General features: G+C 40.2%; 1 protein-coding gene across 6 annotated transcripts in view; it reads right to left on the bottom strand.

Annotated features, from left to right (window-relative positions):
• ttc3 (tetratricopeptide repeat domain 3) overlaps positions 1–22,036 on the bottom strand; it is a 71,134-nt gene extending 49,098 nt beyond the window's left edge. The window contains exons 1-17 of one of the 6 annotated variants that reach the window (XM_084698247.1): positions 21,687–22,027; positions 21,086–21,168; positions 19,781–19,823; positions 19,511–19,670; positions 19,314–19,395; positions 19,136–19,189; positions 18,608–18,740; positions 18,247–18,332; positions 18,078–18,172; positions 17,862–17,924; positions 17,717–17,771; positions 13,800–13,962; positions 10,326–10,365; positions 10,123–10,228; positions 9,968–10,030; positions 8,092–8,177; positions 7,919–8,009 (exon numbers count right to left, since the gene is read on the bottom strand). In XM_084698247.1, coding sequence (XP_084554373.1) covers positions 7,919–8,009; positions 8,092–8,177; positions 9,968–10,030; positions 10,123–10,228; positions 10,326–10,365; positions 13,800–13,962; positions 17,717–17,771; positions 17,862–17,924; positions 18,078–18,172; positions 18,247–18,332; positions 18,608–18,740; positions 19,136–19,189; positions 19,314–19,395; positions 19,511–19,670; positions 19,781–19,823; positions 21,086–21,154 — 1,389 coding nt within the window. In that variant the 5' untranslated portion in view covers positions 21,155–21,168; positions 21,687–22,027. Of the gene's footprint in view, positions 1–7,918; positions 8,010–8,091; positions 8,178–9,967; positions 10,031–10,122; positions 10,229–10,325; positions 10,366–13,799; positions 13,963–17,716; positions 17,772–17,861; positions 17,925–18,077; positions 18,173–18,246; positions 18,333–18,607; positions 18,741–19,135; positions 19,190–19,313; positions 19,396–19,510; positions 19,671–19,780; positions 19,824–21,085; positions 21,169–21,419; positions 21,438–21,686 lie in introns of those variants that run through there. The other 5 variants (XM_084698249.1, XM_084698251.1, XM_084698250.1 and 2 more) reach the window with 5 other exon arrangements.
• Positions 22,037–22,446: the final 410 nt, after the last annotated feature.

Raw genomic sequence — 22,446 nt, forward strand, 5'->3', positions numbered from 1 at the left:
AGCACAACAGAACTCATAAGCTCGGAAGAAACAAAGCTTGAAGGAATAAATGTAATAAAAGGCAAGGTGTATTTAAATATGTGAGTTCAGTGGGTGGTGATTCACTGCAGTATTGAGACACCAGAGGCCTGTTCCATAAAGCAAGTTCACCGAATAAGCCAGACATATGTCTGTTAGTCGGACTCATTTCTAGTTCATTCGGTTCCATAAAGCGAGCTCAACATAGTTCGAACACGGTTACTATGGAAACTTTGGCTGCAAAACTAGTCTGGCCAGGGTCAGGCTGAGTGTGACTTGGTGCTTAACCAGACCTTCCTGTAACACTGACCCAACGGGAAAACAATGATTTACCACGTATATTCAAATTTTCTTATCCTCATCAGTTCAATATGTTCAACATTGATAGAAAATAAATAGCCTACATAGGTTACAACATTTAGCCTCATCCATTAAACGATGATGAACAATGATTTGATACACGCCACATTAAACATATGGCTATATAGCCTAGTTTGTAATTTCAAATGTTTAGGCATCAAGCATAGGCCTATCTAAATCTAAATTATCCAAGTATAATTATCATGGCTATATAGGCCTAGTTGTTAACAGTAGTCTACAATTGGAAAACTAACCTAAATCCATAAGCTACATCTATATCCTCCATTTTCCTGACACAACAACCATGTTATAAAGTTAGGCTAGGCCTACTGGGTAATGTATTGATTATTCGTAGGCTATTTATGTAACCCTTGTGCTGCCTTCGGGTCACATGACCAAAAGGTTCATAACGAACCATCGTTGTGTATACCCAATTTTACCCAATACAAAAGCAAATAAAAATAATTTTCTTTTAACCTTCGCAATGTGGGGGGTCTGAGACAGCCCAACGGTTAAGAGAAAATGCTTCACTTTGTTTCTGTATGTGGTAAAGTTGTCGTAACCGAAGGTGGGTCACAATGACTGATGGGTCAGAATGACCCAAGGAGAACACAAGGGTTAAAACAATCTCAAAAAAGTCAATTTACATTTGTTTAGAGAGTGCCTGTTTTTTAATCAACGACGTAAAGGTCTAAAAAGGACCTCGACCTACGATCGTTCACGTCAATCATGGCGTGTTGTTTCGTTTTGATGAAGCGGTGGATGAGGGAGCAGTCATAGTACAAAGCTTAAAGGGAACGTTCTTTTTGGAAGAAGTCGCTTGACTACTTAAATCAGACCTGAATTAGTAGGACTGCGTGAGCTGAAATTGGCCTTTATGGAACCGCTTTCGCCCCGCTTGACTTGTTAAGTTAATTCAAGTCTGGTTTGGGACTGAAAGTCCAACTTATTTGAGCAGCCTTTATGGAACAGGCCCCAGATAACCTCCACGTGCATCATTGATGTGCCGCCTATAGGCACCATGATGTCGGCCAATGATGGGGCAGAGATTGCTGTCGTAGCTGTTTTGACAAGTTCAGCTGTCCTGTTGGGTAGTGGTATTGCTGGTGGAGCACAGAAACTGGCGATGGACAGCTGTGGCTGCTCTCTGCAGCCAACAGCGGCCTTGTGGCTAGCACCATACATGTGGGACTTGACAACGTTGATGCCCATTGAGGCTACGCTAATCTTTTTACAATATGTACAGTAAGCCTCATGGTTGTTTTCAGCAAAAAGGTTCAGCCATTGTACAAACTCATCCTTCTCCATCCAGGAGTCCGCAAATTGAAATTTCGCAATTTTGGAGTCTGTTTCGCGACATCACCTGACCGCGCATTTCTCAAAATACGTGACTCGCTGACCGAGCAAGTTGTTGTTTAAGTCATGGGGAGGAAAATAAATATATTTATGCATACTTTTTGGAGTCAAACTCTTTGGACAAAGCTTGAACAAAATGTAATACCTCATAAAATCGGGATGGATTTATCAACTTTTAGTACTTTTTAAGACCCCGCGGATACCCTGTGTATATACAAACACAAGAAGAATTCGCTCATTAAAAACATTTGAGTTTTTGTATGAGAGGCTTCTTTCCTGAGGTCAATAGGTCATGCTGTGGAAATCACCCCAGTACACACACAGGTGCATCTCAGTAAATTACAATATTGTGGAAAAGTTTGTTTATTTTGATAAAGTAATTTCAAAAGGTGAGTCATATTATACAGCGGCATTACACACAGTGAAACACTTCGTGTTTATTTCTTTAAAATGTTGATGATTATGGTTTACATCTAATAAAAACCCAAAATTCAGTATCTGAGAAAATTCAAATATAACATAAGACCAATAAAATGAGAAATAAAACAAAGGATTTTTAATACTGAAAAGTATGTTCATATACATATGCACTCAATACTTGGTCGGGGCTCCTTTTGCATGAATTACTGCATCAAGCGGCATGGCATGGAGGCGGTCAGCCTGTGGTACTACTGAGGTGTTATGGAAGACTAGGTTGCTTTTATAGCGGCCTTCAGATCGTCTCAATTGTTGGGTCTGGTGTCTCATCTTCCTCTTAACAATACTCAGATTCTCTATGGGGTTCAGGTGGGTCGAGTTTGCTGACCAATCAAGCACAGTGATTCCAGGGAGGGAAGGGAGTCAGGTGGCTGAGCGGTTAGGGAATCGGATTACTAGTAATCAGAAGGTTGCCGGATCGATTCTTCGCTGTGCTAGATGACGTTGTGTCCTTGTGCAAAGCACTTCACCCTACTTGCCTAGGGGGAATGTCGCTGTACTTACTGAAAGTCGCTCTGGATATGAGCGTCTGCTAAATGACTAAATGTAAATGTAATGTAAACCATGGTCATTAAACCAGGTTCTGCTACTTCTGGCAGTGTGGGCAGGTGCCAAGTCCTTCTAGAAAATTAAATCAGCATCTCCCTAAAGCTTGTCAGTGGAAGGAAGCATGAAGTACTCTAAAATGTCCTGGTAGATGGCTGCATTGACTTTGGATAAAACAGTGGACCTACACCAGTAGATGACACGGCTCCCCAAATCATCTCTGTGGAAACTTCACACTGGACTTCAAGCAACTTGGATTCTGTGCCTCTCCACCTTTTTCCCCAGACTCTGGGACCTTAATTTCCAAATGAAATGCAACATTTACTTTCATCTGAAAAGAGGACTTTGGACCACTGAGCAACAGTTCAGTTATTTTTCTCCTTCGCCCAGGTAAGACGCTTCTGACGTTGTCTCTGGTTTAGGAGTAGCTTGACATGAGGAATGCGACAGTTGTAGCCTATGTCCTGGATACATCTGTGCGTGGTGGCTTTTGATATAATTACTCCAGCCTCTGTCCACTCCTTGTGAATTTTCCACAAATTCTTGAATGGCCTTTGCTTCACAATCCTCTCAAGGCTGCGGCTATCCCTGTTGCTTGTGCACCTTCTTCTACCACACTTTTTCCTTACACTCAACTTTCTATTAATATGCTTGGATACAGCACTCTGGGAACAGCTAGCATCTTTAGCAATGACCTTTTGTGGCTTACCTTCCTTGTGGAGGGTGTCAATGATTGTCTTCTGGACAACTGTCAGGTCAGCAGTCTCCCCCATGATTGTGTGGCCTACTGAACCAGCCTTAGAGACCATTTAAAGGCTCGTGAAGGTGTTTTGAGTTAATACTAAGTCAAAACACCTTATCATGCTAAATAGCTGATTAAAGTGGAACATCATGAGTCTACAATATTGAACTTTTTCAGAATATTCAAATTTCCTGAGATACTGAATTCATTAGATGTAAGCCATAAATCATTCAAATTAAAAGAATAAACACTTGAAATGTTTCACTCTATGTGTAGTGCCTCTGTATAATATGAGTTTCACCTTTTGAATTTACTTATCGAAATAAACGTACTTTTCCATGATATTCGAATTTACTGAGATGCACCTGTAAACAAGGGTCTCAATTGTTGAGGATTAGGCTTCAGTGAGTTACGACAATGACACATATACCCTTTAAAGAGTACAAACATGCATATCATCTGCTGTGCCATGTAGGGAAATATTTTGTGGAAACTATATTTGAAGTTCTTTACTCCAGGCTGTTTGTAACCCATGGCCTGCATTCATCTGACCACTCTGCCTTGAATGGTTCCATGATCTGGCATCGTTCTAATAAGGTCAATAGGTCATTTTGTAAACTTCCTCATATTATGTACACACACACACGAGGGCTGTCAAAACTGCAGGAAAAAAAACACATGTAATCGAATTTCTGGTTGCGCATTAGGTACGTCAATAACAGGACAAAATATAGCTGCAAGCAGAGATGCGGGTTCCTCCGCAAAATGGCAAAATATTATAAACATATACACTGTAGAAGATCGAGACTTGGACAACAAGAGAGCAAAACTACTACAGGTTTGGCCAACAACAATAGGCTGAACGGGGATTTGTACTCTGGAGAATAAGGTTACAAGTCAGCCTCTCTGCTACACACCAACTGCTGAGATTTTATGATTAGTAAGGGCTGAGTATTAACTTTTCATAGGATATTGAAACTTCTTAAGTTGATCTCTTTCCAGACTCAGTCAATGCACAACTAACAATAGTCGTGTGGGTAACTGGGCTAGGGCAGAGCTCATATTCAGCTCCTTGCGAGAATAGCCTGTGACAGCACAGCAGCCCACTCTGGTCCCATTAAACTACACAACATGCACAATCAGGGTGACCAACAAGATTATATTAACTAACCAACAATAACATTACAAACATCTTACTGAACGAACACAACTGAAATCCCTCAAACGGCTGTTGTAACCAAACTATTTTCCACAAGTCTTTGCGTTTTTTGACATGCCGCACTGCATGCTGGGTACCCAAGGGTGCTGCCGCTGATTATCTAGCTGTGCTCCGACTGTGTGATATGAGTATAACTTTTTGGTCAGCTTTGGGACAAAGGTTAAGAAACGGTTGACATTTCAAGGTGAAATTGCATGAAATTGTGCATGGCATTTCAGAATGATGTCATCCTGTTTAACTAAACAGATAATCAAAATGATGACAGGCCAATTACCAGCCCATTGAGCTATTCTCAGTGTTGTTGAATTTTGTCAGGATCAGTTACTAAATCAATCATATTTTGACATACCAAGGTGAAATTGTGGTACTTCAGAATGATGTCATCCTGTTGAACAAAACCGATAATCAAAATGATGACAGGACAAAAGACTATGGCTGGATTCCAACCTACAACCTTATACTTTACAGGTCACCATCCCAGCCCATTGAGCTATTCTCAGTGTTGAATATTGTCATGTTCAGTTACTGTATAAAAAAGAAAGCTGTTTCTCCTGTGGTAAGCGTTGTGAGATTCAGCCAAAGTTGAAACTGCTTATACATTTCCTATAAAAACGGGACAACGGGATGACTGGGTTGCGCTGCTGTAAAGAATAACTTACTCAGTTAAAAAAAAAAGGTTGTTTGGAGTGCATTAACATTTCATGGAAGGGAATTTCAAATCATGCCTAGAATCAGTGGGGATGTGTCCTGGCTTAGGTTACTGAAGTGAATTTGTGCAACAGGCAAGGGATCCACCTGAACAATCAATTTACTTCATTAGAGATAACCATTAGTGTTATCTCTACCATGCGGAGACTACAAGTAGCTAGCTACTGTGGTGAACCTGGCTTGTTTTGCAGTGGTTTACACAGTCTCGCTAAACAGATGATTGGAGTGTTGTGATGGGCTCAAATAAACACGCATTGCTATGTTTTACAACCGGAGGATTGATCGGAAGATTAGAAACCGTTTTGTCAGAATAAAATAAAAATAAAAACTATGCCTCCGACTGGTTTTGAATTTACAACCCTTTGCTTAACAGCACAACATCTCAGCCAATTGTGCCATTCCCAGACATGGATTACACAGCAGTAACTAGATAATTTAAAAAAAAGCTGTTTCTCCACTGGCGAGCATTGTCAGATTTGGTCCGAGTTCAAACAGCTGTAATTCAGTCATATTTTGACATATCAAGGTGAAACTTTGCATGGTACATCAGAGGCGTGTCACCTTAAAGCCTATTAGGTTTGAACCATCCTAAATCAAAAATACATTTGATTTAGTGAGGCAACTTGGACATTTACATAAATACACCCCTTTCAGCCATTTTGTATTTGATTCAATTGTCTTAAGTAACGTATTTAAATACGTCAATGAAACATGTCTGAACAAAATGTCAAGTCAATTAGACCTTTGGTTCAAGAGAAGAGGAATTTTTAAGGTTTTCCAATATTATCACTGTAAAGGAAAATCCATCATGTGGAACCTTATGGATCCTTGAGGCTTTTTAGTTCCTCATGAAAAATGAGGCATGCACACCAAGTTTCAGAAGAATTGGAGCAATGGGGTGGAAATGCCATCACTTTGAAAATCAGAGTTTTGGGGCGTGGCCTGTGGCGCCCCGTACTGTCGAATGTGTCCCATATTTAGTGTGGGTGTACCCACTTGGATGTAGTATCAATGTGCCAAATTAGAGAATTTATGACCAAGGACTTTGAGATATAGGGGCGCAAAGAGAAGAACATTTAAAAAAGAATACTAACAAAAACAATAGGGTTCCTCCTACTGGAGGAACCCTAATTAATACAACAAAACATAACTAATTGTAGACTGTAGGTAGGTAGGCCTAATTTATTTAAGCTAAAACATATTTGACTAATTATCTACACAAAAATAAGTAAATGAACTATTGGCCAAGACCGCAGACCTTGGCCGCTCGCTCGCACACACGCACTCTTTCTCTCTCTAGAAATTTAAGGTCGCAATTCTTGTCCCAAATATGGCAGGCTTCATTCAGTGATTGAACAAATATTATTAACATTAAAGTTTTACAGTATAGAACCGACATTGAACGCTCCGAGCAAGCTGTGCTGTGGTAAACATGGAGATGCAACCTCAAGTTGCTAGTTGTTGAATGGTAAGCTAACTCCAACTTACATAGTTTAGACATTACTTTAGCTAGTTTACCATCAACTGACCAAAACCCGAAATATTTCCAGACATCACTCTTTAGATTTTTGGGGGTTACAATCACTTTCTCTGCTGCGGTCAAGCTGGGTTTGGCACCTTCTGCCATCTTCCACACAAATCAACTGTCAGCAGTGACGCTGAGGCGCGCGCCCTCCCGCAAAGCAGACAGACGCGCTGCCGCTGCGGTTTTGTTAGATTTTCTTTTTTACATTCAAATATTCATTTTCTAGCCTGGCTGCCAGCCCAACTTCTCCCCGCCCACAATAAAAATGTGGTCGGGAAGTTAGGTCTGGAGGGTCTCGTGTTGGGAACAACTACATAAAACCAGGATCGGGACGGACCAATGAAATTGCCAGGGCAGGCTTTATACGATGATGGACAGATGATCAACAGTAACCTAATAAACAACGTCACAAAAGAGCCCTTGGGTTGAATTTGTTTTCAACAAACAACATATTACGTTGCTCTGATTGGTTGTAGGTCTATCCAATTGAGCGAAGAGGCATTTGTTTTACGAGTTCAGTTGAAACACGCCCCGTAGTCACAGCCCAACGGAGAGTTTTCAGACTCATATTCTGACTATAATTATGAGTATGACAACGTCAGGCTATTAATTTTCGTATTTGAAATTTGGTTTTAACCACTATTCTAATATACATTCAAATTTAGAATATTTGTCGACAGCCCTAACACACGTGACTAAATTGTAACTATGACATGAGGCCTCGAGAGAGCAAGGAGAAAGTAGGACCTTGAGGTACATGATTAGTTACAATTTGGTCACATATCTCTTTGAAGGATAGAAGACACTTCCACTTGTTTACCCCATTGTATTAAAGTCACTCTGTAACCTAACCTCTTCATTCATTAGACTCACCTGTACCATGATTTTGTAAAGCAAGTTTAGGCTTTACATTTAGATTTCAAATGGTATGATGCATGCTATGGTTAACTGGACAAACAATCTGTACCTTGTCCTTTGGCTTCTGGCTTCTGCCCTTAGATTTGTGTTTCTCTGTGGTGTTGTGCTCCAATCTGTTACTCTTTTTTTCAGCAGAAACCCTGAGAAGATACAAAAGATGAGACTTCAGACATCACAACTTTTTCTTACAAGCCAAACTAAATGTTGACAGTCAACACTTACGTTTTGGTTTTAAGCCCATTAGTTGTATCTGCTGAATATGTATCCCCTTCATTCTTGACTGTGGAGGAAAACAACTTTTGACATCCCTGTGGCAAAAGCATCCCGATCATTGACAGCTTGGTGACCATATTTCAGCGTATTACTTAAGAATGTTCCTACTGGAGGCTCAAGTCAAATGAAATGAGGTTCTCAGTTTGCTCTTGCTTTATCTAGGCTGCTGGTCACATTCCTGACGTCAGTCCCACAAGACGGCAGAAAACCTGAGCTTTAACAGAAACCAGACGCGTGTCCTGGAACTTTAGGACTGACGGGTCTAATAACTGGAGAACCAAACAACTCACTTTAAAATACATACAGACACATATGTCCATTGGTTGTCAGACATGTTTTTCACAGACAAATGTTCACTGAAGCAGCTAGCTTAAACACAGTGAGAAACATTCTTGTGAAGCCATCCTGAGGCAAGTTGTTAACATTAGCAAGTAGGGGTGTAACGATATACTCAGCTAACGATTCAATACGTATCCCGATACTGGGTTCACAATACGATATGTTTATAGATATGTTGAACCTCCAAAATATCTACTGAAATTTAACAACTTCAAGAATGTGCAATATTTCTGGATTTTATTTAAACTTCTGTAAGTAACAACATTTGTAGGGCTGTCCCCGACTAGGATTTTCTTTGGTCGACCAAGACTCAACTAAAACGTCTAAAAATCAACTAATCGGAAAAAAAAGAAAAGAAAACTTACAAACATTTTCGTGATCTGAGTCAATGGCTGCTGGACATTGCAGATTCAGCTGCTAATAGCCTACTAATAAGACTCGTATCACCAGTCCTGTTGTAACCGAATGCCGATGTTATTTAGTATCTCTTACAATGTACTACAAATTCAAAATATTGTTTGTTTAACATGCAAATCATCAGAGCGCGCTCATCATTGCCTGAAAACTTGCAGCATGCAAATTTACGTAGAAGCTGAGTGGGGAACGGTGCAACAGAGACAGATTTTGTTGTCTTGGACGGAGAATATGATGTCATTCGCACCCATTGCAAGACTTTTTTGTTGTGGTATGGTTTTAAATGAGACAAAATGAGGTAGCCTGAAACTGACATACAAGATTCCCCGTCCACTAATAAATCCGACGTCTGGCAGCATTTCGGTTTTCCAGTCACTCGACAAGAGGACAGTAAAAAAACAAGACGTCGGAAGCTAGACTTATAAGTGGACAGGGCATCTTTTATTTCAGTTTCAGCCAAACTCATTTTGCCCTGCTAGGCTATTGCGCAGTTCAAGCTCTGAATGCTCAATACTGTGACCACCAGTGACACAGGTGCAAGAGGTTGCGTGTTGGTAGCTCAACGACGATAAGATAAAGCGATAAGATAAAGCTCAACCGCGACAAGATAAAACGGATGACATCTAAAAAAAGTCGCCATGAATCTCCATATTGTTAAATTTTTGCACTGTGATGTATTTTACCACGATATATTGTTACACCCCTATTAGCTAGCAAATACTTTTACATGCAGAACTTTGACAAAATACTTATCAGCACTTTAAATATTTTTTTTATTTTTTATTGACTAAGTGTTTATAAGACTATTTATATAGGGATGCACCGATCCATCGGCATCGAACAACATTTATCTTGTTACCGGGTGACATGCGCACCTGTTTGACGAGTGTGAATTACTGCATTTCAACACCAATATCAATCCCAGAAAACCCTGACATTAAGACTTGCTTTTATACAGCACTCAGACCAAATGGTCCAGATCAGAAGGTTAACACATCCCTCTCTAATCTAACAGTAAATGTATCCTTCAACAGGCCTCCTCACAAACAAATAGTACTAAGAAACCACTCACCTGTATGTGTCCGAGTGTCCCTCTCAACTCCCAGACTCTGAATTTGGAGATATGGGAGATTGGCTGACAAATGAATGCATTATATGACAAATGCATAGACAAATAGACTCATTCCAAGCATCAGTTCAGGTTGGAGGTAGCTGTCGTAGTCTAACCTTTTTCTGTAGGGCTTTAGTGGTGCTCTGAGGTTCTGTCTTGCTCGTAGATTTCACACCCTGTGATTTATCTTCTTCCAAATCTGTTCTGGTGGCACTATGTGGTCTACAAAAAAGCAAAAACACAATGAATGAACACAATGAAATATCAGAATGTTCGTTGTAGGTTGACATGACGCACAAAATACAAAGTCAATACCTACCTGTTACTTGGGGACTTTTTGATTTGTTGTTTTTTCTCAGCTGAAAACAAGCACAGGGAGAAAATATGAACATGAAGTCAGATTGCACTAACCTGGTGAGATTGTAAAACAACAGGGAGAACACATTTACATTGTGTATAGGCAGTCCTGGTAATCGGTGCTTCTGACAGTGTCACTTGTTTCCCTGCATGTTGTCATGCTAGTTAGTACCATGAAAACCAATAGTTCACAATAATTGCATATTTTTATGGACTTGTCACCAAATGGTGGGTGTTGCAAGATATGTTCGTCATTTGTTCCACGTGAAAATAATGTCCCTAATCATGATTATGGCGTCAGATTTATGTTGCTTGAAAGTGCTGAGGCGCATTACAAGTGACTAATCCCTTGGTTTCCGCCCCCAAATTGTAATGTTACCCAAGTATGTTGACTTGCGCTAGCAGACATGAACTGGGTGTGTTAACCTGAGAGCGTGGCAGCCCTCTCCAAGCAGTCTCTCTTGCAAGGTGCCTTCTGTCTCTCATTGTTTGTTTCTCGCTCAGGGCTGCCTGGTAAACTCCTGGTTGTTTTATTTGTACACAATAGGGCTGTCCCCAATTAAGACTTTTTTTGGTCGACCAAGACTCAACTAAAACATCTGAAAATCGACTAATTGAAATTTGACACTTTTTCCACACAAAAAAAAACAAAAAAACATTTTCCCAATCTGACTCAATGGCTGCTGGACATTATAGATTCAGACGCTAATAGCTTACTAATAAATAAGACTCGTATTACCAGTCCTGTTGTAACCGAATGCCAATGGTATTTAGTTCACTTACAATATACTACAAATTAAAAATATTTTTGTTTAACATGCAATTTTGACTAATAACACAGAACTCATGGTCTTCAGGTGGTAGGCTACATCATATTCAACGTTGAACTATAAAAAATAAACCGTTGTTGGCAGAGTTTGCATACAACGTTTGAGTCACCCAGTACTTTGTAAATGTACTGTAAATTAAATGCTGCCATACCACAGATTTATTTGCCATTTTGCCTAATAACACCGACAAAGTAGGCTATGGCAGAGTTTGTAGTTCGGCAGCCAATTGTGCTCATGCCGTGTGCAAAAAACAAACAAAACACAGATTAACAAAAGGGAAAACAATAACACCTTTTCTTTTAACTATATATTTTTTTAAGTTGCTTTCTTTGTCTTAAATAATATAATCTACAATTTCTGTAGAACATTTCTTTAATTCTGCCATGGTGACACAAGCGGGAATCAGATCTCACACTGCCATATGGCAGCTCGACTAAATTCTTAGTCGACCAAGAGCATATCGACCAGAAAATCGACTAGTCGACCGAGTGGGGACAGCCCTAGTACACAAGGACTTCTATTGTGCGAGTGGCAGTTCATATTGGCGCATGTGAAATAATACATTTTACTAATGGGGAGCATGTTTTATGACGTTTACAACTTCTGACAAATCTGACACCATAGGTCAATCTTCATCAATTCAATGTAGGGTATGCAAATGAACAACTGTGCATCAGCATGCAAAGTTATTGTTTAATACCATGTTGTACCACAACAAAAGGGTGCAACTAAATCAGGTACTGGTGCGACCAACTGCGAAAGCAAAACTTGATTAACAGGGTGATGAAGAGCTTAGGAAGAACAATCTTGAAGGAGGAAGGAAGGGCCAGGGTGACTAACCATTATCTGTGACTTATGTATTCTTATGTCTTAAAAGGGTTGTGTGTCTGGGAGTGAACAACATCTTACCAAGAACAGACAGGGATGCAAACACATGTATGGTCAAAAAAGAGAGAAGTAATTTCATCCCTCGCCCCGCAGCAAATATCCATATCCTTACTTTGCCACCAACCCCCTGACATCCCTGGCCCACCCCTACATGCAAATTGAGTAAAATGACATTCTGAAGATCAAAATACACCAACACTTATTTGGAATATTCTATTTCATTTTTTATTCCGATACATAAACTCTTATTAAACTATCTAGCACTTCTTCTGGTTTTACTCCTTCCTCTTCTTCCTGGCCACCTAAGGGCACTAAATGTTGATGATCCAAGCCAACTCCTTCAGCTGAGTAGCCTGGGAATGGCCCCTCACCACAGGATCAATGGAGGACAAGGCCTGTAGGGTCTTACTTTTGAGAGGTAGTTTATTCTACTTGCCACAAGCTGTGTATGGTCACCCCAATAAAATCCATGACAGTAGGCGATTTCTTTAAGACTGCAAGGGAAACTCGGCTTCCCCTAAAATGTCAAAAAAAATGTATGGACAAATATTTACTATTGTGTTAACATTTTGAATGTGTTAGAACACGTTCATCTCGAAGACGAGTTCGTTCAGAATCAGATACATTATAGTAGCAGGTCGACTGACTCGATTTCCTTGTCATACTTTCCCATAGCGTCACAGTGCATTTCTCTGTTGAAGCCCAGCATCCAGGGACTTGAATGGAGCTGCTTTGAACAGTTTTTTTGGTGCTTCAAAACTATACGGTCACTGGATAAATGCTGCAATTATCTCCCGGAAATGAGTTTCTGCATTTCGGGATGTCTGGATTTTGTACTATAAAAAGTCGCCGAAGCTATTCGAGCTCAGTCCTATTAGCGGATTTTGCAAGTGTATTCAAAAGAAAAACTGCTGCAACCTATTTCTTGGTATTTGTTGACGAAATTGCTAGCCATTGCTAGCCAAATTGATGAGCCTGCGTTGTTGCCAATGACACACACGACCTGCGTGACCCAGAAAGGTTGCGGCCAATGTTGAGTGAGTGAGTTGTCATGGTGATTACAGTTATTACAGCTCCTGATGGAGCTTTAGATTGGACACGCACCAATGAAAACTTGCTTGTATTGCGTCTAGGTCCGGATCTGCCTATTGAGTCACCTCGCCATAGACAGTAAAAGATACGCAGCAATAAGACACACGAGTAGGCTTGCGCACATACTGCTGATTTGCTTATTTCCTATTTACTTGTTTGGTGGAGGCAATCCAGAATTACTGTTGGTGCAATTATAATCAGCCCCCCTCCCCCCCTCTTAAAAAAAAACTCTTCGGATCTGCACGATTCACACAAGTCACCCAAACTGACCTGAAAAAAGCGGGAGGCGCCGAACAGTGCGCCGTTTGCATCCCTGAACAGAGGAAAGGGAAGCAGCTATGGGGTAACAGCTGAGAAAGCTCAGATTTGAAGGCCCTGTGTTTGGGTTACTACTGTTCTGAGAAACTATGTAGCTCGTCTGGAGCCCTGACCCTACCTAGACATGACCATCCAACGCCGCAATTGCATGCAATTCAGTTAAAAGCAATTCCTTTGTCACACAAATCAAATACATGCTACTGTAAACAGGAAAGCAATTGCAAAGATAAGCATTTGTTGATAAGCATTTGTTCATAAGCATCGAATGGTTGCATCTGTCATTTGTCCAAGGTAGTCAGTGAGTTTACCTTTGATTTCTTCAATCTCAATAGAAAACTTGGCATATTGCTGTTGGAGGTCTCTCATCCCATCTGTGTCCTCCCTACACAGACCTTGGGCCAATATATTGCTGTCCAAGGCCCGTCTGTGCTCCTCAAGGTTGAACAGGGCCTCACAGAAGCGGTAGTGACCCTAAAACACACAGACCCAGAGTGATGAGTGTTGAGAGCAGTGCAGGAGCAGACACGGCCGTGCACTGTGTCTGAGGTGTCTGCTGACTCCTGACAGACCTCATTCATTAAGCGTGCACTACTATCATCTCATTCATTATCATTATTCCCACCCTAACTAGTCTACTACAAATCTTTCACATGATATCGTTGGTTTGATTTGGCTGTTAACTGTTGAACGAGGACAAAAGTGGGCCTCTGAGACTCTTTTCAGTGGAGCTTTCCATGCTCCAGGCAGGTCAGTAGACTCTGGGGGTCAGTCTTCTATTATTTATTGCTTAGTCTCGGTTAAACAGTTGAAACTGTCGTTTAGTGAGCATGCTTGCATTTGAGATCGGTGCCTTGATCAAGCATAAATTATTCTCACCTATGTTGAAGATATTGTTGTTCGACTGTTTAGGACTTAAGGTTACAGTTAACAACATACGCACTTTCAGCTATGAGTTGATTCCCGATCATCATATCCCTATCATCATATCAGTCATCCAGTCAGAGAAGAGCAAGCACAAGTGTCCCAAGCCTTATAGTAGTACTCCAAAATGGGTTTGTATTTGCTTTATGTTTAACAGGATTTGCAGATATTTGACCCGAAACCGATGCCTGGACTTTATGTATCTGTCGATACCCGATACCGTTGTTGAATTTATAATAATCTGTATACCTTCCACCTTATACCTTCCTTCCACCATGTGGAAGAGACTAAAGCAGTTGCGTGGTCCGTGGCCCCCGTAGTGGTCCGCAACGGCCACAAGTAAATTATTGCAACATTTCTAACATACAACTCAGAACGAAGAAAACAGTCAGTAGTCGCCTATTAAAATGGGCTACACACGTTCCGTAGCGGAAATTATAATTAGCAGAAGAGCCTACATTATCCGTTAGAAGATCATGTGCCGCTAACAATTATATGGCGCCAGGTCTGGAGGCCTGTTGTTCCGGGGATATAGCTTACTATTTAGTTAAATGGTCCGCAAGTTTTTATTTATTGGCCAAGTGGTCCTTGGTCTGAAAGTTTGAGAAACACTGGACAAAAGGCATCTGACTTTCCTAACTAAACATTACTTTCCTAACTTAAATAATATCCGAAGACTTCAGAGAGTATTAGGGGACCACTAAGGCCTATATAAAAGCATCCAAAAACAGCATGCCATGGGACCATTAATTACTTGCCATCTTTTAAACCACAAGACATTTCTTCAACATTGGGATGGATTTACTGCAATAGAAAGTACAGTAGGCCTACATTATGAAGTACAAAATTAATTTATTTTTGTCTTCAACATACTATGGTTGGGGCACAGATGGGCAGACCTGAACTCTTAAGGAAAAATAACACTAAAATGCAGTCGGGAGTGCTGCTGCGTTACGGGATATGTAGGCCCTAACCGTCTCTACACTTCACTTGCTTCATACAGTCATTGTGAAGCTTCAATGTTTTGTGTTTGAATTGTTTTGACGCTGTTACAAATTTGGAATTTACAGTAGGCTAATTTAGAATTTACAGTAGGCTACACAGTGCATTGCTCCGTCTTGGTACCTCTTAACCATTGCCGCCGCCGTTAGTATTGCCATGGAAATACTACTTTTGAAACAAGTATTGACTCAGTTTATTTAATTTATAAGACTTAAGTAAACTGTAATGACTAACATTTGATGTAGTGAGGAATCTGAAGCGATACGAAAACAGACTTTCCAATAAGCTACTCGTTGCGCCTTGCGCTGGCGAAAAGGTTTGGCAATACTGCTTATACTGTGGTAATGGCACCTATGACCACTGGTATTCGAGCCACTGGTGTCGAAATTCATACGTCCATATCATTGTCACTCACATGCTCCGTGCATGGTGAATTGTTCGCTTCATTTTAACACGTTAGATTGAATATCCTATATGCGATTGCTGCGTGCATCTTGACAAGAGGTTGATTTTCTTTTTAAATCAACGTTAGGCTACACCATTCGGGGAGGGAGGCAGGGGGTCGCGGGGCTAAAGCCAACTTGATGTGTTGAATGCATAGAGCACGTTTTAAAATATAATAAAATACACATTACTGTTTTAACAAATGCTCATAATATATCATACTCTTACTAGAACTTTGTATGAATGCATTTCATACAACGTGTTGTTTTTTTTTCATACAAATTGTTGCTAACGTGTGCTGACGTTGTGACGTAAGGCTAGCAATGAGTTTCCTTGTGCGACACAAGGCACTTTGCCACAAAAAATTAATTCAAGTCTAAGCGAACATTTTGACACCTATGTTGTCTATGGAGTCCAAATATTGAAGGATCCTTAGGGGTGGGAAAATTATAATATATGTGAGAGAGAACAACGACCCCAATGACACTGGGAGAAGATACAACATCATACAACTCTTCCAGCATGCGACACACGTGCTGCTGACAAATGACGTAGGATGTGCTGCGATGGAGAAAAAATAAATAATAATCGGCCCGTGGATCTGTATTTTTCAGATCCCCGATCCAGCCATTTTGTCAATATCGGGGCCGATATCCGATCTTAATATCGGATTGGTGCACCCCTAATTGTGACTATACTTTGTTAATGAGAAAATATCAATACACAAGGCTTTTTCCAATTATATTGTTTATGTTTGAAATGATCATTGTCTGCCTAGTGCAAAATTTGACTGGACTGGATATTGTTAACTACGTCCCCTTTTCGGCTATTTTATCAGCTTAGGGGCCCGTTTTCCGTACATCGCTAACTCAGTTAGCTGGATTTGATTGTTGACGATTTGTCATTATCTTGGATTGTTCGGTTCTTCGAAGCTCATCCTGGACATGCTGTCATAGCAACAGGTCCGTAAGCTTAAACCTGCTCGGGAGCAGGTTTATTTTATGTAAACACGATTAGATTGAGGCTTTACAAGCAGAGGGGATACAGGAAGTCTGTCACCAACATGTCTTGTCCGTTTTTACTACAGGACCCTGTTGCAGAAGGTGCAAGAATAATTAGCAGAATTTAACATGAAACCAAATTAACTGCTCATTGCGTGATAAATAGGTTCCTCAAGCACAGCACGATATGCTAGCCTATACTTTTTGAGAGGATAGCCTATCTTTTTTGTGAGGGTGTCATTTACATCAAATGTGTTGAAACCACATCATATGACATTAAAGATGGTAAATGAAAAAAATAATAATAAGCAATAAAACGCGTGGTCACTACTCTACATTTAATTTTGGTCTGCTAATTTTTGCCAGCCCTCTTTCTTGGATTTTGCGGACTTCCCTGGCGTTCTGATTAAATCATCAAGTTCGGAGTAACCTTTGAGCAAGCTGTTGCTCTGTAGGCTCTGTTGCGGAAAAAACAGGGTGCTCATTTTGGCCACGGTGAGCAGCCATAGACTTATGTAAGCAGCCAATAGCAGCGTTGCTGATCAAGGTTTCTACTATTGATACATACCCCCTTTTAGACCAACGCATAACTCAATCCAGCTATACTAATTATAAACAACATGGATGTTCGAAGAACCAAATTAGCCAGATCATAATTAGCAAGATGAAGTTGTCTTGGATTTGTCATTTGATCTCTGATGTAATAAGCGACGTATGGAGAACGGGCCCCAGTATTGAATGGTTTCCAGAACAACATAGGTGAGGCACTGGGGGTTGTTCATCTAAATGCACTGTGATTGTGCTTTTGTAAAGTTTTCAATTACGCCAAAGTCAACCAGTCAAATATAGAGTTTTACCTTTGACCATCCCGGTTTAATCAATGTAGCCCTTTTCCCATCACCAACAGCCTTCCTGCAAATAAAAAATAAAAAAGTTAATAAACCTACTATTACTACCTAAATCTTAAATAGTATTTGAACTTGTAGAACTTGTTGATCTTACAGGTATTTCTCACTGCGTATATAGCACAATGCTCTGTTTCCATAGATTATATGGTTTTCAGGACTGTAGAAAATAAGACAGTACAAGATTAGGAAGCCCATGTAAAACGGATGGAAGTTTTAACATCTTTTAACACGCAACAAAAACCTAACCCCTCCATTCAATTCAGGTTGAATAAGATTTTGTCACACACATGCTCATCAGATACACACTTACTGATATTTAAGGGCTTTGGTGTAATACTTGATAGCGGACTCATATTTCTTCTTTTGAAAGTGATCATTTCCTTTACTTTTCATGTCTTCACTTTTCTGTAGAAGACATTTGAAAGAAGTTATTCATCTCTCTGTCAAGAATACAAGCGAGCACACAGACAGTTTCTTACCTCAATAAAGCATTGACTTGGACCACTGCTAAGCTCCTTGATCATGTTCTTCTTATCATCCCCCATGGCTTGTGTATGGTGGGCATCTGATGTTTGGGAAAATAATAATAAAAAGATAAATCAATTCAAGATCTTTCTCAAGTGCTGCAGCATTTCCAAATAAGTAACCACTTGTGGTGACCATTCGGTCTAAAACCACACTGCCCCTCCCATGTGCTGCCTTAAACAAGAGGGTGCTTGTGGAGTCATGCTCTATAAAGTGTGTCAGTGGATGACTGACAAGAGAGGCCTACATGTGCTACTCAACAAGCTCGGATTTTATGCAAATCCTTCATTTGGCGCGACTGACGTGACATCTTACACTCTGAGAAGACCATCTGCAGGGCAGTGTAGACAATGCCTTGGTGGCCCAGCTCCAGGACTCTCTGGCGGATGCGGGGCTCACCCGTGCGCTCCAGCCATAACAGCGCGTCGTTAAGGACGTCCGGCGAGTGCTGGTGGGTCAGTGGGATATTTAATCATGGCTTGGTAGACAACAAAGCTGCTAGCATCTTTAGGTTCTCTATTGATTACAGTGGACTGGACGCATCAGGTCAGTGACTTGTACGCCAGGATTAGAACTGCTTGAGAGGTTACCTATAAGCTATCTTCTTTATCTTAAGGATTCCACAAAGAAATCAGTCTTTAAAGGCAGGGTAGGTAATGTTATTGAGAAGCACTTTTTGTCACATTTGTTGAAATAAATCACATCCAAATAGCAATCAATAAATCTAAAGGATGATCATGAGCTCTGTCTGTCTGCCTGCCTGCCTGCAGGGACAATAAGTTGCTCAATATGTATGACATGTTTATAATAGAGCCTTGGATGACATGCAGAGTTCCTTCATACCAAATTGAACTTGTTGCTTATCCAGACCATGTGCCTCGTTTGGTCATCTCGTAGCTGGGAAGGCAAACATCTATTAATAACGATAACAATGCTTCTAGTGTGAAATACATCGGTAGAACAATCATGAACAACTCATGTGAATTTAAGAAGTACGTCTGTTACGGCCAGCACTACTTACACATCCTTTCTCCATTGCTCTGAGGACTGCTTCCAATATCTCTATTTTAAGCAATTTCTTCAGACTCAAGTCATTGCTGACACTGGAAAGATAAAACGAATAAACCATAAAATGTAATTCTTCCATCTAAAGACAAACTGTAAAGATTTGACAAATATAAAACATTAATTGATTACAATTTGTATTATTATACTTACTTGGAGTCTATAAAGCCCACTTGCACAGCCCAACGGGTGATTCTGTGACATTCCTGGCGTGATAGTACAATATGGTACCAGAAAGCGGCCACATTCATCAACTCGGCAACTTTCTTCTTCACGCTGATGGGAATTTTATTCCACCTCTCATAAATGACATCTGTGAGAAACATATGACAATACACAAGCAAGTACTTACTTTGGTTCTGCATTTGTACCACTAAATAAAACAATCAGAAAAACTAAGAAATTTGTCGCATTGCTCTTTACCAGGTGGCTGAAGCGCCACAAAGGGACCGTCTCTCTCGTAGATCTGATTAAAAAAAACATGTGGTTACGCCATTAAAGAACATGTTAGCTACCGCAGCAATCACTTTGACTTTACTGAGTTACTTGAAGCCTGTTCCATAAAGCGAGTTTACCAAATAAGCCAGACTTATGTCAGTTAGTCAGACTCATTTCTTGTTCATTCGGTTCCATAAAGCTAGCTCAACGTAGTTCGAACTAGGTTACTATGGCAACTTAGGCTACGAAACTAGTCTGGTCAGGGTCAGACTAACTGTCAGGCTTAGCGTGACTTGGTGCTTAACCAGACATCCCTGTAACACTGACCCAAGGGGAAGACGATGATTTACCACGTATATTCTCATTTTCTTATCCTCATCCGTTCAACATTGATAGAAAATCAACGTAAATAGCCTACATAGGCTACAACATTTAGCCTAATGCATTAAACAATGATGAACAATGCTTTGATAGGCTACGCACCATAGCCGTTAAATGTATGGATGTTAGTTTGTGATTTAAAATGTTTAGGCATCAGGCATAGGCCTACATCAATCTAAATTATCCAAGTATAATTATCATAGCAATATAATTTTTAACAGTAGCCAACAATTGCAAAACAAACCTAAATCCGACCCCCACTTCCCCGACACAAAACCCATGTTAAAAAGTTAGCACTAGGCTACTGGATAATGTTTTAATTAATAGTAGGCTATTTATTTTAAACAATGTCAAAAAAGTCAATTTAGATTAGTTTAGAGGGTATTTTTTAATTAACGAAGGTCTACGTTCACGACGTCAATCATGGCGTGTCACTTTACTTTGATTGAAGCGGTGGATGAGGAAGCTGTCATTGTACACGATTTAAAGGGGACGTTCTTTCTGGAAGAAGTCATGTGGCCGTGTGCATTGCTTTTGCCGTGGTGGATTGTATGATCCATGTTTTACCTCTCGGGCTGTTAAAAAATAGGGTGCACGCGCAATTAGCTTGACTACGTAAATCTGACTTGAATTAGTAGGACTGCGTGAGCTGAAATTGGCCTTTATGGAACCGCTTAAACCCCGCTTGACTAATTAAACTTATTAAAGTCTGGTTTAGGACTTTAATTCTAGCTTTTTTGAGCGGCCTTTATGGAATAGGCCCTTGGTCTGCATAAAATATTTTCTAAATACTGAATTACTAGCTACATCTATTACAATACCGACAGTCAAAAATATTGAATTTATCGACTTCAAAACAGGTGAACTAGGAATTAAGGCCACATCCTCAAACGTTCGCAGACAACTTACAAGTTTTGCCCCGCGCTGTATGTCCGAGCATTCCAAAATCTCCGAACCGGAGTCCTCTGAATCTGACATTTTGTTAGAAAAGCCTGCAACACATTTTAGAAGATAGTTTTTAGTCAACAGAAAGTATAATTTGTGAGGCTAAGTTATGAACGTAGCTCTTAGTTTCCTGGTTGAGCATTTTTTACACATTCTTTAATAAACTTTGTCATACCACCACTCATACTACCTGTAACTTTACCAAGCTGACATTCATTTACCAGTAGCCAAATTCACTGCTACTTGTCGTTCTAAACAACGTTATCGTCTAGTAAACTTGGCTAGTACGACGACGTACCAACATTGTTAGCTTGCTAACAAGGAGCGGGCTCGCTACCACTCCTCATGCTTTCCTCGCTATGTTTTGCATTAGAACACTATTCCATTCAAATGAAGCATATAGCTAGGTATCTAGCTGACCAGTATAAATTATCGAAATCCTTACTAACAAAGGAATCAAACTAGCAGCGAAGACACCCTGAAGCGCAAACAAATCACTCAAATTGCGGGCTTGAGGTAAAACTATGACGTAGCGCAAACAAAACAAACCTAGTTGCTCACTTACACTTTTTTGATGAGTTCCTAAAGAATCATTCAGTCGTAGAGTTTTGTATCATGCTCTATTGACCAGAGATCATACGGACGAGTTGTGTCTTTGATTGCTAGTCTAAAAGCACGTAACTACACTACTAGAGCACACGTTCAATAAGCTAGCCTTGTAAACCATGATAACAAACGTCTCTTCCATAAATTACCCCGAACCGCCCCACGGTGTCTCAGGATACAAGCAGTGTAGTTTATTTTCAACGACTGAAAATGCACAAAGATTTGTTTTTAAAAGATACTAGTATACTGGTCTTTCGATATGAGTAGGCAGGCGACCACAACAAACAGACATGAGTGCGTCTGCAACATGCTTCGACATGTATTGTTCAATAAACCCAATTACCCACCCACCCGCTACCATTTCCGGAAATACGAAACGACACAGATTAGACAAATCTACTAAAGTTGCCACACTTGCACATGGTTAACAATTACTTTGGAGTCACATGGCATCTCAACTCAACAACCAATTCGAAAAATAACCTAAATAAGAAAATACCAAAATTATAACTGATGAGCAAACGACTATGGAAGGGTCCGTGTACGTGAGTTTAATTCCTTATATCATTATAACGGAACACGCATGAATACGAAAAACATTTGTGAGTCCGTTTTTTTCGTTTTTTGCAAAAACGGAAAAACGGATTTTGACGTATTATTTTGTTTTCTCGTTTTTTAAACACAAACCATAAAACAACTTTATATTTGGATTTTTCTCA

Source organism: Hypomesus nipponensis, chromosome 5, assembly GCF_054491055.1.
Source record: "Hypomesus nipponensis isolate SF chromosome 5, ASM5449105v1, whole genome shotgun sequence".
NCBI lineage: Eukaryota > Metazoa > Chordata > Actinopteri > Osmeriformes > Osmeridae > Hypomesus > Hypomesus nipponensis.